The sequence below is a fragment of the Pelodiscus sinensis genome, chromosome 28 (assembly GCF_052426305.1).
Source record: "Pelodiscus sinensis isolate ZL-2025 chromosome 28, ASM5242630v1, whole genome shotgun sequence".
Classification (NCBI taxonomy): Eukaryota; Metazoa; Chordata; order Testudines; family Trionychidae; genus Pelodiscus; species Pelodiscus sinensis.
Genome location: NC_143079.1, coordinates 15,114,382 through 15,141,257, shown reverse-complemented (window position 1 = coordinate 15,141,257; position 26,876 = coordinate 15,114,382). Strand labels below are relative to the sequence as shown.

The following is a 26,876-nucleotide window of genomic DNA, read 5'->3' as shown; positions in this document are numbered from 1 at the left end:
CCTGTAACATGCAGGGCAGAGACACAGCTCTGGGCGCCAACAGACCCATGCATAATCATGTGCAGCTGAGATGTGGATCTGCCCTCAGACAGATGGACTACTGCCCAGCCACATGCAAAGCATGCACAGACACATCTGTGCTCAGACAGATCCATGCATACACACATTCCCTGCAGGCAGAGCCATGCACAGACGGACATGCAGCCCTGTGCTTAGACACATGCTGGGTGGACAGACCCCCCAGCTTTGCACTCAGAGTCCAATAGACAGACAGCCCTGCATGCAGACAGACAGACCGACCGGCCCGCGCACGGGACGCATATGGAGCGCAGCCAGCCACGTCTACCCCACGCTGGGCGGCCGGACACGCGGCTCGCTCTGACCGACAGACAGCAGCGTAGGCCCCGCCCCGCGCGGAACGCACACCTTCGAGCTCCAGCCAATGGGAGGCGGCCGGCGGGCACGTCACTCTTGTCGGGGGAATCTCTTGAATGAGCCACATTGTTGCAGCGGAAAGTCGCTCCCGCGCCGGCTGCTGCACGTTGCCTCCTGCGCCGCCGGGCCGGCAGATCGCGCCCGGGCTCGGCTCCCCGCCGCGGAAGATGATCGCGTCCCACCTGCTCGCCTACTTCTTCACCGAGCTCAGCCATGACCAGGGCCAGAAGGTGGGCGCCCCCCCCCCCCCGCGCTAATCGATACTCGTGCGCCCCTCCCAGACCTCGCCCGTGGGGGGCCGGCCAGGCTTGGAGCGGGACCCGGGCTGGGGGAGAGATCGAGGCGGGTTTTACAGGCTGGAGCGGGGGAGGGTCGGGCTGTGCCTGAGCCGGCGCTCTGGGCTGGAGCGAGCGATGTCTGGCTGCTGGGGGGGCTCCAATAATCGCCCCCCTCCCGCGGCAGCCCCGTGTGCGTGCACAGCTGCCCCCTTGGTCCGGCTGGATCGCGGACCTGGGCTGGGCGTTCCTGTGTACTGGGGGGGGGGGATTAGTGGGAGTCCGAAGCGCGCTTCTCTCAACCCCCCCCCCCCCCACGTGCCAGGGGGCTGGAGCCCGGAGCCGGACGGGGCAGCGCGGGGAACTGGGAGGTCCGGGTTCGGGGAACTCCGAGCGTTCATCACGTCCGCCTCGGCTCCGGGGGCGGGGAGGGGGTGTGCCCCAGTCCCGCGGGGGCCGGTCTGCCATTGCCGGCAGTGTGCGGGATGGGGGCCCCTCCAGAGGCTGGGGGGCCCGGCCCCAGGGGCTGGGGGGTTTGCTCGGAAGAAGGGGAGGGGCTGGGGGGTTTGCTCGGAAGAAGGGGAGGGCTGGATTTCATGGCGAGGGTCCCCCGCTCCGGGGGTGAAGCGGCTGCGGATCCGGGGCGTGTGTGACCCATTCGGGGGACACACGCTGATTCTGAGGGCGATTCCCTCTCCCGGGGGTTTCGTTTCGACAGGGCTGCGCTCGGGACGGATGCGGCTGGAAAGTGTCTGGCGGGAGGGGCCCAGCAGGATGGATGGGAATTTCATGGCCGTTTGGGAATGCAGATCCCTCCTGCTGCTGGGTATCCCAGGGACGGGGACCCTGCCCGCCAGACTCTTTCAGAGCCTGCGGAATCTCCTCCTTTCAAGAGGGTGGGGGGCGCTTTCCTGCCAGCCAACAAAACGGTTTCTGTTAAAGTTTCCCAAAGTTTGCTGTGGCCTGTTCTATATAATAACCTGCCTGTGGCTTGTTCCATCCAAGGCTCTTATAGTCCAGCCTCTCCGGGGGGGGGGGGGGGGCGGGCGGGGAGGGTCCCAAGGTCCCATAGGAAGTCCAATGCAGAGAGCTCAGGTGAATCCAGATTTCCTGATCCCCAAGTCTGGCTTGAACCACATGCTTCCAGCCCTGCCTGGGCCCAAAATGTGTACCCACATCTGATCTGCAGACATGGTGTGCAGCAGATTTCCAGGGCTTTCCACGTGGTTATTCTCTCCTCTGTGCTCGCTCACTCACTCACACACATCCCTGCCCATGAGGCTGGCAGTAGTGGTGCAGAAGGTGCCCTTATATGCAGGATTTATAGTTTGATTCAAGGGCTCACAGCGCCCCTACCATAAAAATTGTTCCAGCGGCCCAGAAATAGAAACCCGAGTTTGATTCCAATATTGTTCCCTGCGCGTGTCAGTTTTGCTTTAGGCTCATCTCTGTTTATAAGAGTGAGGGTTATTTTAGGGCATGTCAGCCTGGAATGCTTCGATTTCTGTGAAGCCTTCCCTGGAGGATTTCTCCCTGCCAGCCCAAAGTGGTGCCATGTGTCTCTGAAACCCTGCAGTTCAACGCTTTCCCTTCCCCGTTGTCTTGTGGGACAGAAGAGGTTAACTGGGGACACTGTCTGCATTAGCAGGATGGTGACACAGTGTGGATAGATGCTGAATGTCAGAGCTGTCCCTTTTGGGTAAGCAAGCTTGGTGGAGGAGGATAGGCTAGAGATCACTGAGGGCTTGCAAAGCAAATGGCTTTCTGATGAGGTGGGGGGGGGGCAGTGAATTATGTTGTGAGTGAGAGCTTTGAACCCAGTATCAGTCCCCACACATCTGTGTTGCACAATGTCCATCACAGCATGTTTTTCGATGCTAATGGGAAAACAAAAACTTGAACTCTGGGTACCGCTTTGTCTGGAAAGTGAGTGGGTAAATATATCAGCATTGCTTTAAAAATACAAAAACATGCGAGCCATACATTCTGTCTGGATTGAAAATTCAAATCAATATGTTTGATCTCACTTGATTATTGTAGAGTTACAAGTTGCACAAGTAATTATGGATTCAGAATGGGGACCTATTGAAACGTTTCAGAGAGGGAGCTGAGTTAGTCTGTATCAGGAAAAACTTAAAAAACAACAAATAATTAAGTAGCACTTTAAAGACTAACAAAACATGGAGATGGTATCATGAGATTTCCTGGGCACAACCTCTCCTGAAGAAGGTCATCTGAAGAAGTGGTTGTGACCACGAAAGCTCATGATACCATCCACATGTTTTGTTAATATTGAAATGTGTTAGTATTTGTTTATTTAAATGCATTTGTCCTGCTTTGAACAGACCTAGCTGCTGGTCGCTGAAAATTAACTGGTTTTTTTTTTTTTTGGGGGGGGGGGGGTGCTCTGATGGTAAAACTGTATCTAAAAAGGGAGTCTGAATTCTCCAGTTAGTCTGGTGAATGTCCGTAAATTAGATTTTAGAGGCAGGATCCAGCTGTTTGTTAAATGTACGTGCACTTACTACAGCTCAATTTTAAGGGCTACTGTCTCATGCTACACTGTAACTCATCTGAAGCTGCTGATCGGGATTTCTAAATTCCGGTTAGTGCTTCCTTTTAAAAAGAGAGGAAAAAAATCACTTCCTCATTTTAGTACCATAGATTTCGTTTGTAGCAACAGTGAGAGACGAGAGACACATAAAGATAAGAACTTCTAGGTCTGTGACCTCCCTCTCAGGTAGAGGGTGCATTAAATAGGAAGTAAAAACACCTACGGGAAATGAAGTTGATTGTAACAATCTATAGTATAAGCGTCCGTTTTGTTCCATTGCATTTCGATATAACAAGGCTTGTTTGTCAGTGGAGTCAGCTGCCATTATATATGAAAAGCTTCAGAAGGGTAGCTGAGTTAGTCTGTAACAGGAAAAACTTAAAAAACAAGTCTAGTAGCACCTTAAAGACTAACAACACATGTAGATGGTATCATGAGCTTTTGTGGGCAAAACCCCTGTAACAGGGAAAACTTAAACAACAACAGTCTAGTAGCACCTTAAAGACTTAACAAAACATGTAGATCATAGGTTCCCAAACTGGGAGGCATGAAGAAATTCCAGGGGAGGTGTGAGGCGACCCAGCCACACCCCCCGTCAGTTCCACCCCAAGTTTTGCTGCTATTTTTTTGGGAGGGGGGGCGTGAGGGTTTCTCAAAAATCTAAAAGGGGGTGTGATGCTGAAAAGTTTGGGAACTGCTGATGTAGATGGTATGAGCTTTTGTGGGCAAAACCCACTTCTTCAGGTGACATCTAAAGAATTGGGTTTTGCCCACGAAAGTCCATTATGCCATTATATATGAAGCATAATAAGACATGCACCATAGGCTAAAAGGGTTGGCATAAACTCTGAGCTTCCTTGCTGTTCTGTTTGCTCAGCCCTTATCGGTAACTTAGCGTTAAGTTCTTTGTGAAGGTATTTCACTTGGTTCCAAACCAGGTACGGGGTGTGGTAAGCATGGCCTGCTTCCCTCTTTCTGTAACCACTCACAGGCTATTGTTTGGAGGTGGGGAAAGGTTGCAAGCAATAACTGTCCCTCCGAAATACTCCACAGAAGGGTCAGCCACACTGGCTGTGGGTCTGTGTGGGGAAACAGGTTTGCACAGTCTTTCCCTGGGTAACTGCTTCCTGTCTTGGAGTTCTTGCAGGCTTGTTTATGAAATAAGTTCTCAACCATCTTATTTTTTAAAAATCTCTTCTTAATGGCCACACTACTTTGAACACTGCACGTGCTGTTTTTTTTTGCCAGCAAGACCGTGGATTGTGTTTGACTGTCTCTTGTGACGTAGCTGCATAGTGTACAGCATGGTGAGGCCCCAATGTTAGCTGGGCCTGTTGAGCACTATAAATTCAATAAGAATGGCCATATTAGGTCAGACCAAAGGTCCATCTAACCCACTATTCTGTCTTCTGCCAGTTTCCAATGGCAGATATCCTCGAGGGAGTCAACAGAACAGGGAATCATCAAGTGATCCCTCTCTGTCATCCATTCCCAGCCTCTGACAAACATGATTCCTATCTATCCTGGCTAATAGCCATTGATGGACCTGTCCTCTGTGAATGTATCTAGTTCTTTTTTGAGCCCTGTTAAAATCCTGGTCTTCACAGCATCCTCTGGCAAGGAGTTCCACAGGTTGGCTATGCACTGTGTGAAGAAAATCTTCCTTTTGTTTGTTTTAAACCCGCTATGAATTCATTTCACTAGGTGGCCCCTAGTTCTTCTGTTATGGGAACAAGTAAATAACTTTTCCTTATTCACTGTGGCTGTGTCTACACTGGCGCGATCTTACGCCAGAGCTATGCAAATGAGGCTAAGCGTGGAATATTGCTGAGCCTCATTTGCATATCTAATGAGCTGCCATTTTTGCAGAAGAGGCTCTTGTGCAAGAAGGAGCTGTCTACACTGCCCCTTCTTGCGCAAGAAAAACCCTCTTGCGCAATGCTGTTACGCTGATTATTTTCAGGAATAACAGCATTGTGCAAGAGGGTTTTTCTTGAGCAAGAAGGGGCAGTGTAGACAGCTCCTTCTTGCGCAAGAGCTTCTTCTGCAAAATGGTGGCTCATTAGATATGCAAATGAGGCTCAGCGATATTCCACGCGTAGCCTCATTTGCATAGCTCTGGCGCAAGATTGCGCCAGCATAGACATAGCCTGTCTCTGTACCAGTCATGATTTTACAGACCTCTATTATATCCCCCCTTTGTCTCCTCTTTTCTAAGCTGAAAAGTTCCTGTCTTTTCATTTCTCTTCACATGGCAGCCATTCCAAACCCCTAATAATTTTTGTTGCCCATTTTTGAACTTTTTCCAATACTAAGAGATCTTATTATTATCTCAAAAAAAAAAAAAAAAAAAAAACCAACAATGCAGAGGTGCTCCAGCTTTTCCATAGCCTCACATTATCCAGCTGCAATTACATGCATATGCATATTACATGCAAATGTCTTTTATCATGGCTTCTAATGCCCTCTGTAGCCCACAGTTGGAGAATCCCTGGTGTAAAACAAGAAGCAGCAATAACTTTGGCCTGCTGATCTAGCGAAATGACACTTCGTTAACTTGCGTCTTCATGGAACTGACCAGGGAAGAATATCGATATATTTAAAAAAAAAAATCCAAGCAGGCTAGTGATCCTGTCACTCCCACGGTGGCAGATGGAAACCATTCCTGTTCAGTCCTTCACAAGAGGCAGTGTCATCTCTAGATTACAGCTGGAGTCCATGAGCTTGCACTCCTGGGATCTGTTCTGAACTTACACTGTTTTGTGGCAACTCAGTGGCAAAGTCTCTTGCCCTTCAGTCTGCCCGGTTATAAAGTGGGTCAAAATGACGCTTGTCAAACCTCAGAGGGGTTGTGTAAACATAATGAATGTTTGCAGAGCACTTTGAGATCCACAGATGAAAGGTGCTTTAAAAGTTTTAAGGCTAATAACATTTAAAGGTGGCACATTCCTCCCAGGGCCAGGCTGGGTGCTTTGTTCACTAACATAGCTTGAACCATGTGCTCTAAATTGCTGTCATTTGTAGCAGCAATAACGCTAGGGAAAGTACTAATTGCACGTTGACGCTTGTGACTCAGGGCTAAAAAATTAGGCTGGAATGTTTTTCTTTTCCTCCTAAAGGTACTAATTAGGGATGGTACAGAAGTTTTAAGTTATTCAATTTTACTGTCCTAATGAGGCTGCCCTTTCAGTACAGTGTCTCTGCCTGTCTCTTCAAGTGAAATCTGCAAAGTGGAAGTTGTCCATCTTCCCCGTTGCCTGTGTTTTCTGGCTGGATAAGATGTCTACCTACAGGACGGCTGATTTAGTACTTGGTTCATCTAGTGGCTAGAGCATTGCACTGTGACTCGGAATACCTAGGTTCCCAGCTCTACCGCCTCCTGGATGACCTTGAGCAAATCATTTCCCCTTCCTGAGCCTCAGTTTTCCCTGTCTGTAAAATGGACACAATGATGTTGTCCTCTTTGAGATCTGATGAAAATATTAGGCATAGCTGCTTTATTATTAATACCCATTTATAGTATTGGAGCATCAATCAGATCAAGGCCCCTTGGTACTAGGTGCTGTATAAACACATCATAAAAGATACTTTCTGGCACAAAGAGCTCACAAGATACAGTATTTGGAGGGGAGGGCAGGGAAGAAAAGGGGCGAATGAGGTAGCAAAAATCACAGGATGTTTTATTACAGTTCAGCTCTCTTCTCTCTTGTCCAGTGGCCACAGCAGCGGCTAAGTGGAATACACAGCAGCTTGTGTGCTCAGAGCCACAAGCTTTGAATACTTCCTGCCCTGCAGTGGGGGCTTTCCAGGGGGTTGCACTCAGACTTCTCCGTACAGCAGCTGATTTCCTGTAAAATACTTGGTATGGGCAAGACTGAGTCTGTCGGTCCCTGATGATGCGCTGCAGCCTGACTTCTCTTAGTAATCGGTTCCTCCGCTCCACCCCGCATGGTGTCCCGTTCGCACATTGTGTCCCGTAAAATGAGACACTGGAGAGGTGGGGGTGGGGAGGAACTGGCCCTACAGGAAATTGTCTGACTCACCCTTCTGCTGCAACAGAATCCTGGAGGAGTGTCGGCCTCCACTTCTCTTGTAAGGTCACAACAGGGTTGATTTCTGCCACGTGCTTGCACTCTCCCAGGGCAGTTCAGTCGGAGGCGAAAGCCAGCAGCGTCTTCTGGGAACTGTTTAACATTTTACAGGATCAGGGTCAATAGAAGCGATCCGCACCTCAAGTACAGTCACGCAGCAGCTCGTGACTTTTCGTAATTTAATAGCTGGAACATTTTCTCCTTTCTGTCCCTATGAAGGGGGGAAGGCAGGCAATGGGTTTTGATCCTTACTGTGCCACTGCTTCAGGATGTGGCCTATGGCAAGTCACTTGCACCTCGCTGTGCCTCGGTTTCACCCTCTGTAAAATGGGGATAAAGACACTGATTTTTGCAAAGCCCCTTGAAATTTACATGCATTGCTAATATGAAGTGCTAGGTAGGTGATGAATATGAATTTACTTCCTGTCCTAAGTTGGGACAGTGTTACCATGTGTCGTTAAACAGTAGCTGCATCACCTGTCAAAGTGACTGTATTTTCATAGAATACTAGAACTGGAAGGGACCTTGAGAGATCATCAGGTCCAGTCCTCTGCCTTCTGGGAGGCCCAAGCACGGTCTATATCATCCCTCATAGATGTCTATCTAACCTGGTCTTAAATATCTCCAGAGATGGAGCGTCCACAACCTCCCTAGGCAATTTATTCCAGTGTTTAATCACCCTGACAGGTAGGAAGATTTTCCTAATGTCCAACCTAACCCCCCCCTTGCTGCAATTTAAGCCCCTTGCTTCTTGTCCTATCCTCAGATGCCAAGGAGGACAATCCCCCCCCCTGCTCCATGACACCCTTTTAGATACCTGAAAACAGCTCTCATGTGGCCTCTGTCTTCTCTTTTCTAAACTAAACAAGCCCAATTCCTTCAGCCTTGCCTCATAGCTCCAGGCTATGATGGTGTGTCAGGTGATCCGCCTACCAGCTTCTTAGGAGGGCTGGATAATTCCATAATGTCTGCACAGTATTTTTCGTCAGATGTCCCCTGAGCATTATTTTGTGCTTCAGAATTTGAGAAACTTTCATTTAAAAAAAAACCCCCAAAAAACCTTTATTTTTAAAATTACGTTTTAACTATAGTTGAGATGGGGATTCAAAATGAAAAGCTACATGGACCAGCATCCTGCGGGACTTGAGAAGACGATTCTGGTACTAGGCAGAGCTTTTCCTGAACTTCCCGAGGATTTGATAGCTAGCCGCAGATCAGAGTGTCGTCAATAGCTTGTCAAGTTGTCAATGGAGCAGGTCAAACCAAAATCCCAGTTCTGAAATGATCCAGACCCAAACTTTGCAACTTAAACTCACCTCTTTTTAACAGAGATGTAGTCGTGTTAGTCTGGTCTTACACACACCAAACTTTCAGTCCCACCAGCACAAAAAAGACCTTGAATGTGTTTTTAACATTAAATTCTCTCAGTGCTTCTAAAATGCACAAGCAAATCTAAGAATGCTAGAAGAGAAAATACCGTAGATCTAGAAACGTTTATTCTGAATTTAATTCCAGCCATGTTCACGGATCTGAGAAAACCAGCACAAAAATGAAGTGATTATTCCTAGAAAGAGGCAAAGGGCCTTGCTCTCCTTTGGAGGGCCAGCATGCAAAAGTAATTTAAGCCAAGCATGTGTTGAGATTCTTTTGCATTAAAATAAACAGCCCTGCAGTATTTCCTGTATAGCAAAGATAATGCAACATGGGAAGTGGTTGTGCTTAGCAGGAAGTTCCTATCATTCCATGATTTACAAAACACTGATGTAGTCAGAGAAACATTGCCGCTCAATTGGGGAAACCCAAACCAGACAAAAGAGCCACATAATGGTAGTGCTGCCTGAATCCGTGTCCTCTTAACCTTTAACATGAGGTTGATTCTTCATTCCTTTCGCTCCCAGTTACTGACTCCATGGGAGATGCTGGTTCTGTGAGCACTTATGGGTCTGAGTGATTTTACTCCTACAAATAGCTGCATTGATGGAACCAATCGTACAAGCACGGGCTTAATTCTTTCCTCGTGAGAATCATTGCATGAACTTGAACAAAACTCACATACTTAAATATTAGCTGCATCAGGCCCTTAAGGTGTACAATAAAAAAATCAAGCTCTTTGCGAGCCGAATGCCATCAAGAGGGGGGAGACCAAATTGCAGGAAACGGAAAAACCTCACAACTTGGCTGTTGTGGAAGGTACATCTGTCCTTTAATACTGCAAAAATCATTCCCAAGTAGCCCCCAAAACTAGCTGAGACTTTTCTCCACCCTTGTTTTTTCATCAATTGTTGAGCCTTCTTATCCCCAAAAGTCCAAACATTATCCAAAGGTGAAATACGTATATATTTAAAATGTTCATTTTCCTTTTTCTCGATAATGTGATGGAGGCTTCATAACATACTGGCAATAACATTGGACTTTGTACAGGGTTTCTATAACCAGTGTGGACATTACTAGGGATCATAGAATACTAGAATGGGAAGGAGCCTTGAGTCTAGTCCCCTGCCCTCACGGCAGGACCAAGCACCATCTAGATCAGGGCTACTCAACTTCAGAAGCCCCAATGGCCATAATGATACTCTCAGCACATGCTGAGGGCCACAAGTTGCCCGAACCCGGCTTTTCCAGGTTGTAATCTATTCGCCACGGGCAAGTAGATTGCATTATTTGTCGATCCCTGTGTAAATATATATGCAGATAGCTTCTTTCACACTCATGGGCATGAATACAAAGATTAAGGCAAGACTACACAACACACAGGCCCCATTTAAGTCAATTCTGCTGATATTAATACAATGCAATATTTTACCCAATTTACACCCATATGACAGCACTTTTAATGAGCAATGACCATCCAGGAGTTTAACTACTAAAACGCATATCAATATAATCAACAGACGACCATTATATTGACCACTTGTTTGTTTTGGCTCCCACCCGTGGGCCATGTGTTGACCCCCCGCATAAACCCAAACCGCATTGCAGGCTGCAAACAAACGGGCGTCCCGCGTGTTGAGTAGCCCTGATCTAGATCGTTCCTGACCGGTGTCTATCCAGCCTGCTCTTAAATATCTCCAGAGATGGGGATTCCACAACCTCCTCAGGCAATTTATTCCAGTGTTTAACCACCCTGACAGTTAGGAAGTTTTTCCTAATGTCCAACCTAAACCTCCTTTGCTGCAGTTTAAGCCCATTGCTGCTTGTTCTATCCTCAGAGGCCAAGGAGAACAATTTTGCTCCCTCTTCCTTATAACACCCTTTTAGATACTTGAAAGCTGCTACCATGTTCAACCTCTGTCTTTTCTTTTCTAAACTAAACAAGCCCAAGTCTTTCAGTCTTCCCTCTTAGCTCATGGTCTCTAGACCTTTCATCATTTTTGTTGCTCTTCTCTGGACCTTCTCCAATTTCTTCACCTCTTTTCCTGAAATGTGAAAATAGCTGAATGCAGCTCTATGGATCCAGACAGCAGGGTGACCATCCACCATGGGTCCCATGGCAAGGTGTGGGGAGCAGGCTCTGTGCCCTTTAGGGGTGGGGCCAATGATGGAGGGAGAGGGGCCAAGGGCAGTCAGCCTTTGGCACCGCCCAGACTGTGCCCCTCCCCAGCCTTCAGAGGTGTGGAGTGGAACTCTGGCGCTCTAGAAGCTAATCAGTGGGGCTCTGGCCACCGTCCCTGCCACAGTAGCAGTGGCAGCCAGTGCCCTGGGTCCCTTTGAAATTTGCCCCCTGCCCCCAAGGCAGCAGGCATGGACACAGAGATGGTCCCAAGCTGCAGAATTTGAATATGGATATGAATGTGGGGCTTCTTTAAATCTGGGATTGTGGCTTTAGAGACATCTCTGTCTTCTTCCTCCTCACGCTGCGCTGCCAACAGAGAGAGTGGCGTGGTGAAAGGATGTGTAATTGCCGTTTCTCCTACTGTGGTTGAATTCCACAAATAGGGATTGCAGTTATGCATGAGCATTGCTGACATCTTATACAGCCACTGCCAGCTGAGGATCTCAAGAGCACTACCCCAATATGGACTGCAGAAGCCTCTTAACTCCTCTGAGGTAGGGGCTATGTAGAGATCCTGTCACTCAGGGGTGATGCAGCCACCTCTGGGATGAATCAAGGCAGCTGTTCAACAGTTTAGGCCAAAAAGTGGACTATACCGTAGTCAGTTTTTCAATGAGGTATTATTAAAAAGCTGGAAGTTTGAGACTTAGTATTTTTAAATTCAGAATATAAAAGATGCTTGGTTTTTAAGTTGCCAAATATTCATGACGTCTGCTTTAGTCTATAGCTCTAATTTGGATTCGGGATCAGCTTTTACCGTGCCTGGATTGTAGCTAATAGGAGAATGAGGAATGGGTCACTAGGTTGTTGGTGTCTCATTCTGCTGGAATTTTAATTCTTGAGGTTTGGTTCTTGAACTGAACTTCTATCCAAGTGTATTTTTTCCCTGCTATGTGTGCTATGCATGAGTATAACCTATTCCATCTTAAACTCGAGTACTACCGTTTTCTGCCACCTACCCAGTTTCGATGTCTTCAGGGAAACTTTTCCATCACAAGGAAATTTCCTTTTCTAGATTGCATTCCAGACATGGTTAATGATCTTTAAAAAGGTAGAACAGCCCATTTTGGTCTGTTAATTTCAAAGGCCTTCGTCTGTCCCAGTCACAAGCTAATTCTCCCATCTTGCTAGATCGTTTATAATGATAAACATTATAATGATAAATGATTCATTATAATTAAGTTAGTCTCTTGCACTAAATGCAAATGGCCAATTGGAACTGCATAGCATTGTGGGGTTCTGGATTTCATTTGGTAATTCCTAAATAACATTGTCAATTCCCAAGTAGTTTTGCATTTCAGCCTCCTTTACTGCCACCTGACTAGCCACAGGCCTGGCTTTGTTACAACTTGCCCGGAATCCAGAGTCCTCACTTAGGCCCTGAGTCAGCAAAGCGCTCGTTTGTAACGGTGCGCTGCATGGGAATGGTGAGTCTCGGTTTCAGATTGGTGATGCCCCTCCCCCCGGCCCCCAGCATAGTCCCTGAAATCACTCCGGTGATTAAGTATTTGTCAGAATTGGGGCCTTAATACCTCCGCTGCGTTTGCTGGATGGGACCTTGGTTTGATTCCAAACGTGGCCATTTCTCTAACCTAACTCAAGTAGCTGCTTACGGTTTTTTTAAGCGCTTTGAATGCTATTCTCCAGCGTGGCTGTGGGATAGCCTGGCTTACAGCCTCACCTGCCTTAGCTAGATGGCAGACTCATGGCTAGTACCGTATTTTAGCGAATATACCCCGCAGGTTATATCATGGCTAGTACCGTATTTTAGCGAATATACCCCGCAGGTTATATTCGTTTTTACAAACCCCGCAACCCCCCCCCCCCCGCGGGGTATACTCGGGTGCAGGGTATACTTTTTTTTTTTAACTCACCTGGTGGTAAGCTCCCCTGCCCCTTCCCCCACTGCACAGCCGCCAGCCTCCGGGCGGGGGAGCGCTCATCTTCCGGTTCCTGTGCAGGAGCGCTCCCCCTGCCCTTCCTGTGGCTGCGCAGGAACCAGGACATGAGTGCTCCCCCTGCCCGGAGGCTAGAGGCTGCGCAGCCGCAGGAAAGGGCGGGGGGAGCGCTCCTGTGCAGGAACCGGGGGATGAGCGCTCCCCCATCCGGAGGCTGGCGGCTGCAGGAAGGGGCGGGGGAGCACTCTCATTCCCCCGCCTGGAGGTTGTGCGGCCGCACAGGACCCGGGGGGGGGGGGGGGTGTGAATGCTTCCCCCATCCGGAGGGTGGCTAATTCCTCGCCCCTCCCCCCCTCAACCCATAGAAGACTCCCCTCCCCGAACAGTTTGAAAAAAAGTCTTGTATACTCTGCGGGTTATACTCGTGCGTGGGGTGTGCAAGATTTTTTTCTGCTCAAACTGCAAAAACTGCGGGGTATATTTGGGTGCGGGGTATATTCACTAAAAGACGGTAGCTCCCGTCTGAGTGTGTGGGAGACGATGTTCCAAGCTTGCCGGGGCTTTGTGGAACTAGAGGAAGCTCACTCCACTTCTTGAGACTGCTGATTATTTCCAATGCGCTGGAATCATAAGCACCTCGGGGTCTGTGCGGGGCAAGCATCTTGCATGCTCTCTGCTCGCTGTTTCTGGGCAGAGGTGGACAAGCAAACATCAGTGAGTCTCAGCTGGCGAGTGGTTGGAGGGCACCTGGCTCCCATGTGGGGAAGGGAAGATTTTTCCACCAGGGGAGAGAAGGTTCAGCAGTGAAGTGAGGAAAAATAAATACTGTGGCTTGGGAAGCCGGGGCTGTCCCCCGAAGAGGGCAGCTTTACGGGGCTGCCCCAAACAGCGGGAGATTCTTGCCAAAGGGAGGGCCGGGGCGTGATGATGATGAATTTGCAGGAGTTGGGCGCCTGGAGGTGCAGCCTGTCTCTAGCCATCATGATGAAAAAGCCCCGCGTGAAATCTTCCTGCTAGAGAAAAGGTGGCCTCCAAGTTTGTTCTTAGTTTACTGCTCGGCTGGCTTCTCCCAAGGAGGAGACTGTCTCAGGGTCGGCAAGCGACGAACCACAGGAGTCCGCGGTGCAGGATTGGCACAATCCCTTCATTCCTCCGGCGTGTAGCTCCGGGCGCAGAAATGACATTGTGTCCCCTGCCCTTGTGTCAACGGCATGAACAGCAAAAGGCGCCTGCCGGCTTTGAAGTCTGCAGTGTTTCCACCCACTGGAAAGTCAGAAGCCAGAACAGGAAGCATGCCTGCTTTTGGAAGTCAGATTGGCCAGGCTGTTTGCTGTAGTGGGGGGAGGCAGAACCATGGAGACAGAGGCAGCAAGGGGGGGAAGCAAGCAGTAGACTCCACTACTCTTTTACATCCCAGCTGTGTCTACATTGGCACCCTTTTCTGGAAATGCTTAAAACGGAACAGTTTTCCATTATAAGTATTTCCGGAAAAGCGCGTCTACATTGGCAGGATGCTTTTCTGGAAAAGCACTTTTTTCTGGAAAGCACTTTTTTCTGGAAAAGCGTCCGTGGCCAATGTAGACGCGCTTTTCCGGAAAAGAGCCCCGATCGTCATTTTCGCGATCGGGGCTTTTTTGCGGAAAAGACTACTGTGCTGTCTACACCGGCCCTTTTCCGGAATAGTTTTTCCGGAAAAGGACTTTTGCCCGAACAGGAGCAGCATAGTTTTTCTGGAAAAACACTGACAATTTTACAGTAGATCGTCATTGCTTTTCCAGAAAAGCAAGCGGCCAGTGTAAACAGCTGGCAAGTTATTCCAGAAAAGTGGCTGCTTTTCCGGAATAAGTGGCCCAGTGTAGACACAGCCTCCTAGTTGAAACCAAGTAATTAAATTGGCGAGGTGTTTTCAATGGGGGGGGGGCTGTGAGTGACAGTACATTGTTCTAGGGTGGGGGAAAAGACGGGGTTGAGATGTGGGGCTCTGACTGCTTTATTAGCATTGAATAATAAAGCCCTGAGGGAAAGGGGCTGATGCAAACTCGGCCACAGACTTTGTCCTTCCCAGCAGCTCACCCTGCCTATCCTCTGCTCTGCTGAAACATATAAAACCCACCCCCCAGAGATGGACCTCCTGGTTGCTTTCACAGGCCTTACCACGATGAGTCTTGGGAGCATTGGCTGGGCAGTTGAGGCTCTTGGATTCACTTTTTGCCTCCATTTTTCTTTGCGATCAGACAAGTGATACGCAGCCTGACTTGTGTCAGAGGCGCTGAGCGACAGACACACCAGTGTCATGTGGATGAGAGCGATGAGGTGCTTAGCCATTCTGCAGATCAGACCATGCGGCTGCGTGCCTCGGTTTCCCCCCGTGCCAGGGGATCAACCTGACCTGCCTGTCGGTGGGGAGGCTTACCTCCTAATGTGAGAAGTGCTGTGAGGAAGGCAGGTGGGATGCACCAGGCATTCTCTCTGTAGTGACTAAGTTTCAGCAGACAAGCGTTAGCTGTGATATGAGCTGAGATGTTGCTGGGTCTGCTGCTTTTCAGACGCTGTGCTGTGTCTGTTTGGAAATGCAACGTGCTGACTGAGTGAGTCCTGTCCCACACCAGTGGCTGGCTCCTACAGCAGCTCCTAGAGTTGCTGCGTTTGCTTTGTTGAGAGGCCTGTGCACTGCGGCTGAAGGTCTCTGGTTCGGTCCCCACCGATCACCCGGGATTGGGTAAAGTCCTCATGGGAACGGCACAATTTCCGAACCCCGCGCTAACCTGGCTTCTCTGCCCCTTTCAGATTGACAAATACCTCTACCACATGCGGCTCTCCGATGAAACCCTGCAGGATATCTCGCAGCGCTTCCGAAAGGAGATGGAGAAGGGTCTCGGCACAGACACCAACCCCACAGCGTCGGTGAAAATGTTGCCCTCGTTTGTGAGATCCACCCCAGACGGAACAGGTAACCTGAGGCAAAGAATCGCTTGTTCTACCTACAATGGGGGTGGGGGTGTTGGAAGGAGGAACACGCTCTCCTGTGGCTTATGCGTCCCTCTCTACACCCTGCTCCCGCTGGTTTGGTCCTCCAGTTGTGTTTGAATTGGGTCTCCTCTCACTTGCCCTGCTGGTGTAACTCTCTCGACTTGAAGGGAGTTACTCCCAACATCACCTGGGGCGGGCAAGCAGAGAATGCTCATTCCTGGGTGAACACAAGGGGCTTCGGTAGCATCTGAAAAGGCAGCTCACTGGTGCTTTAACAAGAACGGTCGCTTGCCAGCAGGGTAACTGGCCTCTGAGGGGCACCATGAAACCTTCGCTCCTGGTACTATGAAGTCACAGTCGAACCTTTTAACAGACTGTTTCTCGCTAGCCACGAGGCTACGTAGGAGTGCCCAGAAAGTGCTCGGCTACTGCAGTGAGTGTTGGTACAAGAATCTAGACCGATGCACCAAACTCCTTTGCAGCAGCGGCTTTCAAACTTCTTTTTCTCGTGACCCAGTTGAGGAAAATCGTTGGTGCCCCACGACCCAACATCATGTGACTGGAGTGCAGACTTCGGAGTGGGGCTGAGGGTGAGAGCTTTGGGGGGTAGGAGGGGGCTCTGGCTTTGGGGGGGGAAGGGCTGGGGCAGGAGGGGCTTACCTCGAGTAGCTCCCAGTCAGCAGTGAAGCAGGGGGACTAAGGCAGCTTCCTGCATCTCCTGGCACCGCAGACCCTACTGCACCCCAGAAGCAGCTGGCAGCATGTTCCCAGCCAATGGGAGTGAGGAGCTAGTGCTCCGGGCACGGGCAGTGCACAGCTCTGAGCGCTCTCCCCCCCGCCCCCATAGGAGCTGGGCCTGCTACTGGCTGCTTCTGGGGTGCAGCACAGTCTGCAGTACCAGGACAGACAGGAAGCTGCCTTATCCCTCGCATTGTCCACCTGATCCCCCTGCAGTAATGAGACCCCCATTGAGCCAGTCCTGGGGTGCGACCCGTAGCTGGAAAACCCCCACTCCACAGGATTTCCTCCCGTGGCTGAGTGTTCTGTTCTCCCAGCTGATTACGTTCCCTCTACTGCTGACAATCTTTGTGCAGTCACCAGTTTGATATTTAAAGCTGATTTGCTGGTGTAACGTCTCTGTAAAGCATTCTGGGCCAGGCATAATTACATCAGCTGGGGTTGAGGTCCTGAGAGACGTCCGAAAAGGCGCTGCTAACTGCCTGGCAAAGAAAGTTCTGGCTTTGTGAGAGAGGCACAAGCTACAGTCTTTTGGCTAGGAGACTTGGGATTGGATCCTTCCAGGTCTCTTCCCAGCATGCATGTCTGTCCTCCATATTCCAAATGCCTCGTACAGATGCTGGAGTTGCTTTGCAAATACCAGGCAGATTGAAGGATGAAAGCTGGGATCCTGGCGAAGAAGATCCCAGTTCTAGGTTGGCCACTAGACAGAGGAGCAGCCACCTGGTAAATATAGTCAATGCTTGATGCCAGATCTGATTGTTAATTTGACTACATCAGTTTGTTGTCAGTGTAGATGCAGTAGATTTTATTTTGGTGTGAAACTGGTTCAGTGGGAGTGGAGAATTAGGCCCAGGAACACCTTAAAAATAAGAATAACACTGAGCTGTTACTCGGTACTTTTCCTCAGTAGATCTCAAAGTGCTTTACAAAGGAGGGCAGTTTCATTATTCCCATTTTACAGATGGAAAAATTGAGGTACAGAGAGGGGATATGACTTGCCCAGGGTCACCCAACAGGTTAGCAGGAGATCTCTGAGCAGAACCTTGGTCTTCTGAGCCCCAAGCCAGAGCTCTGTCCGCTAGGATACACTGCCTCCATTTACAGTTTAGGGGATTGATCCTGCAAAGTACTGAGTGCTTCTAGTTTTGAAAGCCTTGCGAGGATCAGAAAGCTCTCAAGACCTGGCGTGATCTGGCCACCTCTTTGTACCAGTATCGTTCAGATAAAAATCAAGGGCATTTTTTATGTGATTAATCTATCACAAGGAGACTATGCAGATCGAAAGATAAGATAGAGGGAGCGTATCACTGTTAGAATCAAAGTCCTTCAGGACAAGTGACAGGGTCATACAGGTGCATGGTTGGGCTTTGATCTTGGTTGGAGCCGGTGGGCGCTAGCCTACAGTGAGAGTGGCAGCTGCGCTAATGTGTTTGTTAGTAACGTTTCTAGATAAATGACTGCATGGGAACGGGGTGTGGGAGTTGATTGTTCCTTGAAAGAGCACAGAGAGGCTTACGTTAGGGAGAAGCGAAGGGCGATTTAGATATTGGCATAGAGAGTACGCTTACTAAGTTTGCAGGCGATATGAAGCTGGGAGGAGTTGCAATTGCTTTAGAAGATAGGGTCATAATTCAAAATGATCTGCACAAACTGGAGAATGGGTCTGAGCTCGACAGGATGATGTTTAATAAGGACAAATGCAAAGTACTCCACTTAGGAAGGCACAATCAGTTTCACACACAGAGACTGGGATGTGACTGACTAGAAGTACGGCAGAAAGGGATCTAGGGGTCATAGTGGACCACAAGCTAAATAGGAGTCAACAGTGTGATGCTGTTGCAAAGAAAGCAAACATGATTCTGGGCTGCACGGACAGGAGTGTTGTGAGCAAGACACGAAAAGTCATTCTTCCATTCTACTCTGCGCTGATTAGGCCTCAGTTGGAGTATTGTGCCCAGTTCTGGGCGCCACATTTCAAGAAAGACATGGAGAAATTAGAGAAGGTCCAGGAAGAGCAACAAAAATGGTTAAAAGTCTAGAGAACATGAGCTATGAAGGAAGACTGAAAGAATTGGACTTGTTTAGTTTGGAAAGGGGAAGGCTGAGAGGGGACATGAGAGCGGTTTTCAGGTATTTAAAAGGGTGTTACAAGGAGGAGGGAGAAAAATTGGAACTGTTACTGCTCCTCTAGGCAGCTGTGATTTGCTCCGAATGCTGTAGGACCAGCTGCCAATACAGGGGGCTTTTGGGATGTGTGCGCTGAATCTGAGCCAGCAGCCATTCTGTGTGCCCAGAAGAAGAATATTATAAGCTGGCTTCTGCCACGCACGTGGACTGGTTGCTACCGGAGGGGTTAACTGAAACGCTGATTGCGACTGCTCCTGTGGCGGGTCGAGTTTTAACAACGTGCTGCAAGACAGAAAAGGAACCTCAGGCAAATCATGTGACACATGAAAGTGGAGTCTGAGCTAAATGTGCCTCTCGGCTTTGTGCCACCACCATGGGTTTTCCCCCTGGCGCTTAGAGCGAGCTCCGACTGGGCTTGAATGTGGGGGTGTCGTTTGCCCATTTCCTCCTCCTGCAGGTCTCTCTCTGACACAGCTTGGGTTCTGCTGGCCTGAAATAGAGGAAGTGTTAATCAGGAGGGTGCAGTATCCCGGCTTGCGTAACCACGGTATGCCACACCTTCTTCAGTAAGTGAAATGGCTCCTCAAAGCCAGGCACATGCCTCTTGCCTGTAGCAGCACCGAATCCCTCCTGTTCTCCCCCGTTCTACTCTCCCTGACTTCAGTACAGTTTCTTCTAACTCGCGCTGTGGAGTAAGCGAGAGGAGACCCCGTCCCTGTGTCTTCTTGCATAGACCTTCATAGTCCTGCTGCAGACGGGGACGTTCCGCTACCAGCTTTTAATCTCCAGAGGTCGGGTTTCTTTTCCAAACAGCGCAGGCCGTTCAGGTCCCTCGCCAGTCCGTTGTTTTCCTTTCCTTTTGACATCTGGGGTAGCCAGGCCACTGGGATGTTTTGAGCCTTTGCTTTGCCCTGAGGGATGGGATTCTGAAAGGTCACTTTCTTTGGGAAGATATTTCTTCTTACCATTACATCCTTCTGCATGTTACCCAAGAGCAGGGATGCAGCCCCCAGCTTCCCTGGATCTGGCCCCTGAAGCTCAGGGCTCCTCCTCCCAGTATTGGGAAGCCCATGCGGGTGCCCTGCCCCACCTCAGACCGGCCCACAAAATCTACTAGCCTGGATCCCCCTCCCCCGGCTCTAGAGTGCGAGGGGAGTGTCCTTCTGTCAGGGGCCACGTCAGTGAGGGTTTGGTGTTTTTGCTTCTCACCTGTGTACGGCCCCTGACTGATTTTTCTGTGGGTCATGTGGCCTCTGAACCAAAAAAGTTCCACCCCCCCCCCCCGATATATACTCCATTGCATATACACCTCAGTGTAAGGACCACATAGGAGTTAGATTAGTACAATATATAAATTGCCTAAATCCCTAAGTAGATCAGTGTATTTAGATGAGGATTTTCAAAGAAGTCTAAAGGAGTGAGAGACCCAAATCTCTCCTTGAAAATCAGTGCACCACCGTAGGTAGCTAACACTCTGAGGATCTTTTGAAAACCTCAGCCCTGAGGGATAATTCCCCCCCCCCCCCCCCCGGGCTATGTCTACACTGGCGCGATCTTGCGCCGGAGATATGCAAATGAGGCTGTGTGGAATATCGCCGAGCCTCATTTGCATGTCTAATGAGCCGCCATTTTTCCGGAAGAGGCTCTTGCTCCCGAAGGAGCTGTCTACACTGCCCCTTCTTGCGCAAGAAAAACCCTCTTGCGCAATGCCGCTACGCTGATTATTTTCAGGAAAAATGGCGGCTCATTAGATATGCAAATGAGTCTCGATGCTATTCCACGCTTAGCCTCATTTGCATCTCTCTGGCGCAAGATCGCGCCAGTGTAGACATAGCCCTGGAGTGCAGAGCACCCATCACAACTGAAGTAGGTGGGAGAACTGAGTGATTGCCCGACCTGGAAAAAATAGGTCACAGCATGTGGGTTTGAAGGCTTTTAAATATATCATAGTTTAGAGAGAGAAAGAGAGTGGCCCATCTATATAAAACTTTATCTCTGGTATTTTACTGTACTCAGCAGTGATAGAACCAAACCAAGTTGTTTCCATCTGATGACAGGTTTTTATTTTGTCAGGTTAAGCTACTTAGCTTACTGGGCCTGATTCTGAACTGATTTACACGGGGGTTATGCCCTATCGTTTCCCACTGAGATGAAAGCAATATTAGGCTACTGCTGTAACAGGGTCAGCCTCATTTGGCACAGGTGTGTGGACTTTTAGAATGCTTGTCCTTTTTGCAGCCTGGTTCTTTTGCTAGAACTATCTAAACTTTATGAAATAATCGCTGCCGTGCGTGTAGTTGGTGGATTCACAACAATGAGATTGTAACAGGCACAGAACAGTCATTGAAAAAGCTGTGGTGTGGTGTGTACTCCCTCCCCACCCTGCCCCTTTGTTTCCATGTTGGACAAAGTCTGGAGCGGCTCCAATTTCTCTCTTTTTTTTGTAAACTGACTAGATTGAATATTCCAGATCAATTCAACAAACCTGCATTTGAGTCCATGGGGGTCTTAATCTGCACGGTCATGGGATTCTAAAGTTCTGTGCAAGGGGCGTGGTGGGGAGGATGGAGTGAAAACAAACTTTAAAATTAATTTTTAAAGCAAAGCAAAAAGCTGATTTCCTGAGCTGCTGCCCGAGCTCCTGTTTACTTAGGTCGGGTGGAGAATGGTGCTAGCCGGTGTTCCCTGTATGCTGTGTGCTTGGGTGGCTACTCCTGAGAGATTCCAGTGTGATCTAACCAGCTTGGCATTTTCTCCCTGCAATAGGAGTGTAATTAATTAGGGTGGAACCAGAGAGTTGCAGTCCGGGCAAAGCTTTCACTGCCAGGCTTGCTGAGGAGGCTAATGTGAGATTGGCTGGAGGGTGCCCTTGAGAATTAGGCATCTGTTTCTCCTCCTTTCCTTGGAGACCAGCCACCTTCCTCACAAGGCTGCCTGCCCCCAGAGGGAGCGATCAGATCAGATCCGTCGCGAGGGAGTGCACGGCCTCTGACCTTGGTGTCCCACGAGGCATCACGCACGCCCCTTAGCCCTAAGTTACGGAGCTGGTTCGCGTTTATGTCGTCTCCGGCATAGCAGCTTGGGGGTCTCTTGTGCCAGGCAGAAGGATGGTTTAGATGAGATTTTTAAAGAAATTAGCCCCTTGGGGTCTGATCGTGGCAAGTTCTTAAGTTTCCTAGAAACTCAGGGTATTTTAATCAGGAGATGAGGGATAGCAGAGGGGCAGCTCTAAGGAAACAAACAGTTGTTTCAATTCTGATTTATTTTTTCATCTCTCTCGCTCCCCCGGTCCAGTGCCACTGGAATATTAACTCATTGGGCCCTTTGCAGTCCCTGGGCACTGTGATCTGTCTGGAGCAGACAGCACAGCAGCTGTAATGTATTCCCAAATTACAGAGTGCTGATTTGCAGGCTTTTCCTCCCTCCCTCCCTCCCCTACAGCTAGATACTTAAGAGAGCAAACTTGGTGCTTCCACCACTCATGCTGCCATTAAACTTACCTGTCCTAAACTCAGCAGTGGCTCATGGTGTCTGGAAAAAGAAAGTTCAATTTTTTTTTCTAAAAAAAAAAAAAAAAAAAAAGACCGCTTCCCATCTCCTTCGGGGGGGTGGGTGAACAGGCTTCCTAAATCAAATTAATTTAAGGGAGGCATACTCCAGAGAAACTGTGTTAAGCTAAATCTGACAGACCAAGCCAAATGACACTGTGTTATCTGAGTCTGTCTCGCTTGGGTTTGTGTTGCAACTCTCCACTAACGGCAACCAAAATATGCAGATAAACTCGATTCACTTTCCCTCTTTGCTTGTCGGTGCTGGTAGATAACATTGCTCTCAAATAGTAGATGATTTACGCCATTTCCCATCCCTCTGTTGATGAAGGATTTGCAGACAGCCTTGAGATTTCGAGTTGTGTGTCTACCTTGCATTGTTTTCTGGTCCCGCATTGCTACAGGATCTGACTGGCCCATAATCTTAGGTTACGTCTACACTTGAAGCAGGGCTTCAAAGCAGCCTGCTAAGAATAGTAGTATAGCCGTGATAAGAGTGGCACAGGTTTATTGTGTCAAGTACAAATGCTCCCGGAACCTGTGGAGAGCCTGACTTCTGTCTAGGCTTGCTAACGCTAACACTGAAGCTATTCCAGGAGATATTTTTTCCCTATAATGCTACGTACAGATGTGGTCGCCTCATCTTAAAAAAGACTAAGGGGGGGATATGATAGAGGTCTAGAAAATTATGTCAGGGATGCAGAAAGTGAATGAGGAAAAGTTATTTACTTGTTCCCATAATATAAGAACTAGGGGTCACCAAATGAAATGAATAGGTAGCAGATTTAAAACAAAAAAAAAGGAAGTTTTTCTTCATGCAGTGCACAGTCAACCTGTGGAACTCCTTGCCAAAGGATGTTGTGAAGGCCAAAACTATCACAGGGTTCAAAAAAGAAGTAGTTAAATTCAGAATGGAAGTTAGATCCATAAGTGCTTATTAGACAGGATGGGCAGGAATGGTGTCCCTAGCCTGTTTATCAAAGGCTGGAAATGGGTGACAGGGGAGGGATTACTTGAGGATTTCTTGTTCTGTTCATTTCCTCTGGGGCATCTGGCATTGCCTACTGTCAGAAGACAGCATACCGGGCTAGATGGACCTTTGGTCTGACCCAATATAGTCATTGTTATGTTCCCAACATGATATAATGTCATTTAAAAAAAATCCCATTAAAACCTCCCAGATTGCTTTCAGTAGATGCTGGAAGATCGATGCTGATTCTGGTAGACTCCTGGCCATTGTAGGAGGGGTAGCAACCTGTTTCTTGCTAACTTTGCTTTATATTAGCAAGGCTTGAGCGCAACTTTAGTTCAGGCTTCAGACGGGGCCTGTGGTGCAGGGCCCACAGAGCTGCTACTGTGCTATTCCTCCACTTTTCCCTGTTAGCAACTGGGGTTGTGCTGGTTTTATCCCAGCGTAGGTGAGGGGAGAATGGAGCCCTGTATTTTCAACGTTTGCCCTAGCGGGTTGATGCAGTCCTGTGATACTTCAGAGGCGCCTTTCCATTCTGTCCCTCTGCTGTCCCTCAGTCTGGCATATTTACATTTCAAAATCCTCCCTTCAGAAAAGGCCTGCTTTGAAGCTGGTCCCCTGATTGGGTAGGAATGCCAGAGGCAGCTTGTGATGACTCAGCAAGTGGCTTATTAAACTGGTTCTGTTCCCTGGCACGTTGCTGGTTAAAGAGCGTTGGCGGAGCAAAGAAATAAAAGGGAAAACATTTAAGGGTGTTTTATTTCCTACTGGAGCTTTTGCCACATTCTCTTTGGCTGGAAGGGAAAGCGCCTCATGCGGTAAGAATTAGTTTTGAAACCGCGTTGGCTTGGCTTGGCAGGGAGCGTGAGTGGCTCTCCTGAGGCCATGCAGCAAGGCGGGAAAAGGCCGGGAACGTCATTTGGTCTCCTGGCCTGGTTCCTCTGCTCTAACTAACACCACGGTGCCTCTGTCTTGAGAACAGTGTTGCTGTCTGCTCGATGTGGCCACAGAAAATCTTGTAATTCTGTAGGAGTTATTTATGTCACAGCCCAGAGTTCTCCCATGACTTTGTGCAAGTTGCTCTTGCTCCACCCCAGAGCTGGTTGCATTTTAGCAGTGGTTGAAGGGGTCCCTGGATAGATGGTCAGATTTATTCCTGAGAGGTTAATTTTCACCCTCTCCCACCCAATGGAGGGTGAGATTAGCCATGCTGAGGACAGGGATTAACTCATTGGCAGTACAGCCTTTACCCTTTTGTGAGAGCAGTTTTGCAGCTTAAAGCACCATTCAGGGCCAGGTCATTGGGATCTGACCAGACCAGTGGCTCCTTCAGCCCTTCCTGGACTGTGCCTGTTTCTGGGGTGGAGCTGACTGACCATGTTGGCCAGAGTTGGGGTGGCAGGACAATAATGCTACTGCTGGCAGCGGTCCAGTCCAGCCCGTGTAAGCAGGCAGCCTTTTTGTAGCTCCATTTCAAAGGCAGGTGTATGTGTGTCAATAAAACCAGAGGCCTCTCACGAGCCATTCTTCTCTCTTTGTGCCGGCAGAGAATGGAGACTTCTTGGCCTTGGATCTCGGCGGCACAAACTTCCGTGTGCTGAGAGTGAAGGTGTCTGATAACGGCCTGCGGAAGGTAGAAATGGAGAATCAGATCTATGCCATACCAGAGGAACTCATGCGTGGGAGCGGGGTACAGGTAGGTCTAACCTCCCTCCCTCTTTTCCTCCAGCCACGCATAACGCTTTTGTTTCCGAGCGCTCAGCCTGCCGTGCCCTTTGACTGTGCTGGGTATTTGAGCAGGAAGCAAGCCACGCTCTGCGTAAGTGTAAAGGCCAAGACTTTTACAAGCCACTAATGATTTTAGGTCTCTTGGGCCCGGCCTTCGCTAGGCCTAAAGGTGACTACGCTTGACCCTAGTGTAAACAGGCCAGTTTGCATTTTAACATGCGTTAGCTGGTAGGTATTTACACCCGTGTTCACCACTAACATGTTCAAACAATGGATGTTAAATATTGATTAATTTACTAGCCGAATAGGCAACGGAATTTCCCTCGACTAGTCGATAGGCACTTCCGCCTTCCTCCTTTGAAATGTGCAAGAGCCCCAGTGGGGGCTCTTGTGCATTTCAAAGTGGCAGTGTCCACATGGAGCCTGGGGTCAGTGGGGGACTCTGAGTCCCCCGCTGACCCCGGGCTCCTTGTGGTGCTGCCGCTTTGAAATGCCATGTGGAGCCAGGATCAGCTGGGGACTCCCCAGCTGACCCCGGCTCCATGCGGTGCTGCCACTTTGATGTACCCTTCTTCCCCCTCCCCTTTGCTGCCTCTTATTTGCTTATCGAATAGTCTACTAGTCCTTAACTTCCTTACTTCAAACTACAACTTGCACCCTCTCCATTAGGGATTTCTAATGCATGTTAAATGCACCTTTTTCCTTCGTGTCAGCATGGCTGCCGTGGTCTCAAATTGGGCTTAGAAGATCCGGTAACGGGGCCTTGTTTTCAGAGGGGCAGATCCTTGACACTTTCTGGAAAATAGTCCACTTAAAGGGTGTTGTTCATTCAAAATGGCCAGTTGCTAAAAATCTTGGCCCTACTTAGGGTGGTGTGCTGGTCTGCCAGCACTGAAAGGACAGAAATCAAGAGAGCCACATAGCTCTAATACCCCTCTGATCCCATCTTCCCCACAGTGCCTAATCCCAGTTTAAATCTTACATAAGAGCCCCTTCCCCCACTCTACTCCCCATCCGTTCACATGTCTCTCAGCATCATGTTTGCCGTAGGGAGACGCAGGGGAAAGATGCTCTCCTCTGGTTGGTGAGAAGCATTAATCAATGGCTCCTTTCTTGCCCAGGGAGATCTCTCGCGCCCTCCATGTGAAGGGGTGACCCCGAGCGGGTGCTGGGAAGACACGTGCTCAGAATTAATCCGTGGAAGCTTTGTATGAGACATGTTTGCACTCGATCGAGGGCCCTGAGTGGAGCAAGGAAACTGCAGTATCATTGCAAGATACTGATGGATGGGAATGAAGGATGTTGGGAGTCGGCAGCACACCCGAGTTTTGTCGTCTCCTCTGCCATTAACCTGCTAGTCTCGTCCCTGCCCTGTGCCTCAGTTTCCCCCTTTGACTTTTTTACTCGTCTCTGGTGAGGCCACATCTGGAGTATTGTGTCCAGTTCTGGGTCCCCAATTACAGGAAGGATGTGGATGTATTGGAGAGGGTCCAGCATAGGGCAACCAAAATGATTAGGGGGCTGGAGCATATGACCTACGAGGAGAGGCTGAGGGAGTTGGGTCTATTTAGTCTGCAGAAGAGAAGAGTGAGGGGGGATTTGATAGCAGACAAGGAGCAATGGTCTCAAGTTGCGGTGGGAGAGGTCCAGGTTGGATATTAGGAAAAACTATTTCCCTAGGAAGGTGGTGAAGCACTGGGATGGGTTACCTAGGGAAGTAGTGGAATCTCCATCCCTAGAGGTGTTTAAGTCTCGGCTTGACAAAGCCCTGGTTAGGTTGATTTAGTTGGGATTGGTCCTGCCTTGGGCAGGGGGCTGGACTTGATGGCCTTCTAAGGTCTCTTCCAGCTCTATGATTCTATGAATGTAATGATACCTACATTAATCAAGTGTTTTGAGATGAGGAGAGAGAGAGAGAGAGCTATATAAGTGTGAAATATAAAGGTTGGCAGGTGATGAAACACATTGTATGACTCCCTCCCCCCC

General features: G+C 49.0%; 1 protein-coding gene and 1 long non-coding RNA gene across 2 annotated transcripts in view; one reads left to right on the top strand and one right to left on the bottom strand.

The window, feature by feature from the left end:
• Nucleotides 1-463: 463 nt before the first annotated feature.
• LOC102447192 (hexokinase-2) overlaps nucleotides 464-26,876 on the top strand; it is a 61,735-nt gene continuing 35,322 nt past the window's right edge. Inside the window, exons 1-3 of the mRNA XM_075911086.2 lie at nucleotides 464-665; nucleotides 15,594-15,756; nucleotides 24,710-24,858. Of these exons, the coding sequence (XP_075767201.2) occupies nucleotides 492-665; nucleotides 15,594-15,756; nucleotides 24,710-24,858 (486 nt within the window). The 5' untranslated portion in view covers nucleotides 464-491. The remainder of the gene's footprint in view (nucleotides 666-15,593; nucleotides 15,757-24,709; nucleotides 24,859-26,876) is intronic.
• Nucleotides 6,324-8,211, bottom strand: LOC142820943 (uncharacterized). Its single transcript, XR_012897961.2, has 3 exons — nucleotides 8,173-8,211; nucleotides 7,308-7,675; nucleotides 6,324-7,112 (listed from the first exon to the last, which is right to left on the bottom strand). It is a non-coding gene; the product is annotated as an uncharacterized LOC142820943 (long non-coding RNA).